The following is a 6,000-nucleotide window of genomic DNA, read 5'->3' as shown; positions in this document are numbered from 1 at the left end:
TCCAGAGCTCACAGGGTCCCATTGGTCACCCCCAACCCTAAAATCTCCTAGGTCTCCTTCAAACAAGCTCAGTTCCTGTTCTCTGTAGGAAGCTGCTTAACCATGCATGGCTCGTGCATGTGGCAATGATGGTCCCCGCTGATTACAAGGCAAGAGTTCTGTGCTAGGTCCAGTGTCCCAACCTTTTCCTGAGTCATTCAATTGAATCCTCTCAACCACCCAGGAAGTATTATCCTCCTACAGCGCCCCCGGCCCACCCCCCTACTCCCCCCACCCCCGCACCCCCACGAAACAGAACAGGCAGATTAACTCACGCATATGCACAAAATGAATGATTCAGGTGCAAGCAGCAGAGCAGGATTCAAACCAGGTAATCTGACTCCACAGCCAAGAGCTGCCTGGGTTGGCCTGTGGAAGCATTTTGTTTGGCTTACTCAGTCAATATTTCAAAATCCAGAGATTTTATTAAAAAACAATCTGGATTTCTAGATTCTCTGGAAAAATGTGATGTGCCAACTGAACTCGCTATTGCCAAAGCAAGATTAGCACATGCAAGAAAATAGTGTTGGATTATAATCCAAGGTATAAAATGAATATCCACAAATTCATACTGATATAAATAAATGAATAAATAAATAAATAAATGAATGAAGAAATTTCCCACACGGAGGAATTCCAAATGTTTTAATGTAGATACTCTGCTCTCTGGAGAAGGAGCATAAATCCTCTCTCCTTCCAAAGACTACAAAATAGAAATCAGGGAGAAAACCTGATAGACACTGTATCAGCCACATGATCAAGGCCAACACCAACAGTTGTAAGTGGTGACAGCATGTATCCTTGATATGGTGTGGTGAGAATGACATTTTACCTCTGAGGTCTTCCTAAAAATCCATAACCCCAGTCTAACCATGGGAAAAACACCAGGCAAATCTCAGATGAGGGACATTCCATAAACTCCCTGACCAGACTCATCAAAACTGTCAGTGTCATCAAAAGCAAGAAAAGTCTGAGAAACGGTCACAACCCGGCAGAGCCTAAGGAGACATGACAGCTAAATGTAACTTGGGATTCTCCATGGGATCTTGGAACAGATTCAGGACACGGACAGTAGGAAAAAACTAAGGCTGTCTGAGCAGAGTGTACGCATTAGCTGATGAGGATGTACCAATGTCAGTTCATCAATGATGACAAATGCACAATGACAATGTAAGATTATCACACAGTGCCCACAGGTGCCCCCAAAGGCTCACTGCGCTGTCCTGGGCCGGGAGTCCTTCCATTAGAGAGGTCCCTCGTTACCCTGAGTGGGGGTGGGGAGAAGGAGCCACCTCCCAGGCCTTGGTCTTCTAGACATGGCAAGGCCCAGGGGACAGAGGCCTGGGTGTCCAGAGAGCTGGGGATGAAGCCTGTCTCTGCCCAGATTTACTCTGTGGCCAGGTCCAAATTCCCTTCCCTCTCAGTATCAGGAACAACAATAACTGTTGTCTCCCTGGGGGCCTGGTCAGCTCTCAAGGATGCTCCTGGGGTGTTGGCAACTGCTCAGGCACCCCAGCTGTCACTTCTGCCAGTCATGAGGCCCCCAGAGCCTGTCCTCTGCGGGACTGAGTCATCCTGGGATCATTTGCCTGCTGGGGAATGGGGGATGCAGCAGGTAGGGGGTACAACCTCTAACCCAAGGTGCTGGATCTCTGCCTTGGAATAAGTGAGGGTCTTGCCAGAGACCTTCCTGTGCTAAGGGATGAGTTAGCAACACCCTCCCCGAACAAGCAGCTGTAAGCCATTCTTGGGTGCCAGAGGGAGGCAAGGTTGGAGGTCATGGCCCCATGTGCACCCCTCCCCTGGGTTTCCATTTCCCTATACCCAGAGGGACAGAGGGGGCTCTTCCCACTGCTAGCCCAGTTCTGGTCTAGGCCCCTAGAGAAGGGGCTTATGGGAGAGGACACAGAAACAGTGGGCGAAAACAATCCCTCTAAAGTAAGAGCGAAGGAAGGAGGAGCCTGGACTCAGGAGGAAGCCTCCGTGAGGGAGGGAGCCAGGGTGGGGGCTCTGAGACAGGGGGCACATATGGCCAGGAGCCTGGGCGCCAGGCTGAGCTGCTGCTCCCAACTCAAGAGCCCCAGTGCCAGCTGTACTCAGGCGGGTGGGCACGGGCAGGGCTGCCTGCCAGATACACACACAGAGCGCCCTTTGAGGAGGTAGCAGCTGTGGCCCTGCCTGCTCCCTCCAACAATGCCTTACTGAGCACGGGGCTGGGGAAACCGAGGCACGTAACTGACCACCCCCATTCAAGGGGGCAGGCAATCCTGCTTAGGTGAAGCAGGAAGGGACCCCAGCTCATCTGTCCTAGAATCGGGACTTGGGTCTCATAGCAGGCCTCAATTTCCTCCTTTCTTGCACATTGAGTACCCCTCTCATTGCTGGGGACCACTGTTAGGACTCTCCCTGGGATCATCCTAGAGAAAGACCAAGGCTGCCCCACCTCTTGGGGAAGAAGGCTGAGAAACTTCAGACACCACATGGATGACCTGCTAATGGGGGATTTTGAGGCCTGGAGAGCTGGGGATGGGTCCGAGTCTCTGAGGAAGTTTATCTCACCTGTACCGCTCCCTCCCTCTGTCCAATGACCTGAGGATTCTTGGCTCCCCACACCTGCAGAGGAAAGAGCCTGAAGCCTGGGGCACTTGCCCCCACAGATTTCTTAGAGGGCTGGAACTCTCTGTCCTGGGGTCCTGCCCGGAGCCACATCTGCCGCCAGCCAGCCTCATGGAACCAGTTCTATCTTTCCTCCATGGAGAGGCAGGGGCAGTGGTGCTCATCTCCCTGGACTGACCTGGTCCCCACTCATCCTTCCTGGGGAGTAGCAGCCCTTTCTTCGGGTGCAGCTTTGCCCAGGAAGGGTCTCCAGGGAGCAGGGACAGGCTGTATATGGTGAGTGGCAGACCAGAGTGGTCACACTCCTGGTTCTGCCTTCTGGTAGCTGAGGGACCTCAGAGCCTCAGTTTATTCAATGTAACATGAGTACAGCAAGGCCGAGCTGGCAGGGGGTGGGAAATCAGGGCGCCCTGCGTATATGCCCACCACCTGCGGACACCACGGCAGAGGTAGGACCGATGAGGAAATTGGGGACGTTTAACCTTGGGGAAGAAAGGCTGGGGCGGCGAAGGCCTGTCGCCCTTGGCGCTGGGTGGCCGGGTCCTCCCTGAACGCCGGTCCAGCTCTGTCTGCTGGAGGACCCGACAATGCGCTCGGCTGTGCGCAGGCGGTCGGGAGCCGCCTGGCGCTGCGGGAGGGGCAGAGGGGGCGTGCGGGGCAGGGGGGGTCTGGGCAGCAGCGGGGGGGCTCTGGGCCTGCAGCGGGGGAGGGGGCGGGGGGCTCTGGGCCTGCAGCGGGAGCAGCGGGCAGGGTTTCTCCGGCCCGGCGAGGCTGACCTGCAGTCGCCTTCAGACACAGGGACTGGAGCCCCGCCAGACCGCAGGGCAGGCGCCCAGCATCCCCGGCTGGGCGGCGTGGGGTGGGGGCCGTGGTCCGCAGACGCCGGTGGGTGAACGGGAGGCGGTGCACTCGAGGCGGCCCTCGCACGCCGGGCAAAGGGTGGAGACCGCGCGCCCTCGCCGCGTTGGGCCGACAGAAAAATGCCGCGGTCCGGGGTCCTCGCCTTTAACGCGGCCCCCGGGGAGGAGACGGGAGGGGGAGGGGCGGCGCGGGGCGGCGCATGCGCGGCGCGGCTGGAGCCGCCGGACCGTCCGGCCGCCGGGAGCGCGCAGGAGCCCGCGGGGATCCCCGAGAGCGCCGGGACCCCGCGCGGGGGGCTCTGAGCGGCGCGGCGGAGCCGAGCCCCAGCCTGCCGGCGCCGCTGCCCGCCCGGGCCCCGGGGGCGGCGGCCAAGATGTCCGTGCCGGTGAGTACCCGCCGCCGGCCGGGACCTCTGCTGCCCCGGGCCGGGCCTGAGACCTCGCGCCGCCCTCGGCGGGCCCGCTGCGCCGGGGGGGTGGGGGGCGGGGGGGCTCGCGGGGCTCGGGGCGGGCGGGGCGCCCCACCTGGGCCTGCCGGGCGGGCTGGGTGCGCAGGGGGCGTCTCCCCCGCCGGCCTCGCTGCCCTGCCTGTCTCTCCATCGGCTCCCGGGAGCCGGCTCGCCCCGGGCTCCGGGCTCCGGGCTCCGGGCTGTCCCCGCGGGGAGGAGCCCCCGCCGGCTTGGCCCCAGCAAACCCTGGGCCAGCCGGGCCGGGCCGAGCCGGGCCGCCCCGCACCACCCCGCCCCCACCGGGACGGCCGGGCCTCGGGGAGGGGTCCCTGCCGCTCACCGGGAACCCCCCCTCCGCGCCGGGAAGCGGGGTGAGGCGGGGGTCGGTGCTGCCCGGGAAGCCCCCCGGGGTCGCTGCCCTGCGGCGCTCCAGGGTGGTCACCGGGTGGCCAGGCCTGGGGCCGGCTGCGATCCCCCGCGGGACAGCGCGGCCCCAGGGCGGCTCTGCGCCCGCCCCTAGAGAGGCTGATGCCTTCGCTCTACCGGCAAGTTTCCGCCGGGTGCCGGGCCGGCCACTTGCCCCCTCCTGGCCATGGGCTTCTCTTGTCGCCCGTCACCCGCTTCTCCTGGCCCAGCAGGCAGGCTTGGGCAGCCCCCTGCCATCACCGCTGCACCCAGAGGCCAGCCGCCTGGGTGACCAGTGATCCTGGCCACCATCCCCACTCCCCCCACCCCCGCCCCCTCTGTCACCAGGCCTCAGGTGCAGGCCCTAGCCCTCTTTACAGATGGACAGACTGAGGCAGCGGCCCGCATCCTGCGTCCTGCCCGGAAGGGGCGCCATCTGCAGGCTGGGAAGCTGTGGTTTCCAGCCATTGTTTCTCTGCTGACTTAGGGTCTTTTCGCTCTTGACAGGAAGGGGCAGTGGGCCAAAGCGCCTGGCTCCTCACTCCTGCCCCATTCTCCGGGTGAAGCAGACAGTAGGGCCCTCCTGGCAGGGCGGGGTGGGGGGGCGGCTTTTAATTAACCACCACCGAGTGTGGAGATGACTGGAGGAAGGTGTTGTGTAAGTGCAAAGCGTTGTTATTATGGAATTAGAGACCTCAGCTCCCCACGCCTCCTAAGTGGTAATGCAGAGTTACAGATGAAAAAAGTAAGGCTTCCAGACTGTGCTGCTGTGAACTCCGCCCCCCTCTCCCCCGCAGCCCCTTCCTCCCCACACCTGTTCTGGTTCAGAGCATAATTGCCTCATCTTTAGAAAGAAAGAAAGAAAGAAAGAAAGAAGACAGAAAATGCTTGTCAAGCCCTTCTTCTCTGCTGTCCTGCAAAGCTCTGGATCTTTTCTGGTCCAGGGCATCAGGGGACTCCCCCCACCTTGACCCTGTGGGCACTAGCAGGAGGGGAAGTGGACCATCTGAGCCTGGTTGAGGGCCTGGGTCTTTAGGACAATCGTGAACAGGGAATGCAACTCAGGCCATATCATAAGCTGGATGGGTTTCACTTTGGGTGGTCTGCACTTGATTTGGTTTGGCTGTCACAGTCATAGCAGAGGTCTGGGCATAGAGCTTAGGATGGCACCCAGACCTCTTGCATTACAGGACTTCGGGCAGCCTTCTTGGGCTCTGTACCTCAATGGGCCCATCTGTAACAAGAGAGGTATGGCAGGGGTATGGGGCAGGTTCCAGGTGTGACTTGGACAGACAGGCGATGCTGTGGACACCTGCCGGAAAGACCTGGAGCCCTGGCCTGCTCAGTGATGTCCATACCACTGCCAGCTCCAAGTCACTCCCCACACTCCTGCCCATAGCCACGGCCCTTGGGGGTTCTGCAAGCGGTAGACAGGGCTCTCACCATCTGCCCCAGTGGCTGGGCTATCAGTAACCTGGCCCCCTCCTGGGATCTTGGCAGTGTATGAACTGGTTGGGCTGGGAGGAGAAGTTCATTTTTGTTGCTGCTGCGAAGTGTTCTGAAAATTGCTTTCATGTGCTTGCGAGTGGTGAGGCTCCTTGGAGGCTTCCAGGCTGAGCTGCCTCCTTAAG

At 60.4% G+C, this 6,000-nt stretch overlaps 1 protein-coding gene across 2 annotated transcripts in view; it reads left to right on the top strand.

The window, feature by feature from the left end:
- Nucleotides 1-3,002: 3,002 nt before the first annotated feature.
- The window catches only part of BCAR1 (BCAR1 scaffold protein, Cas family member), a 36,432-nt gene continuing 33,434 nt past the window's right edge, over nucleotides 3,003-6,000 (top strand). The window contains exon 1 of one of the 2 annotated variants that reach the window (XM_072818480.1): nucleotides 3,003-3,104. In XM_072818480.1, the coding sequence (XP_072674581.1) occupies nucleotides 3,018-3,104 (87 nt within the window). In that variant the 5' untranslated portion in view covers nucleotides 3,003-3,017. Of the gene's footprint in view, nucleotides 3,105-3,700; nucleotides 3,902-6,000 lie in introns of those variants that run through there. The other variant, XM_072818472.1, reaches the window with a different exon arrangement.

This window comes from Canis lupus, chromosome 3 (assembly GCF_048164855.1).
Source record: "Canis lupus baileyi chromosome 3, mCanLup2.hap1, whole genome shotgun sequence".
NCBI classification, from domain to species: Eukaryota; Metazoa; Chordata; class Mammalia; order Carnivora; family Canidae; genus Canis; species Canis lupus.
This window is presented reverse-complemented; position numbering and strand designations above follow the sequence as displayed.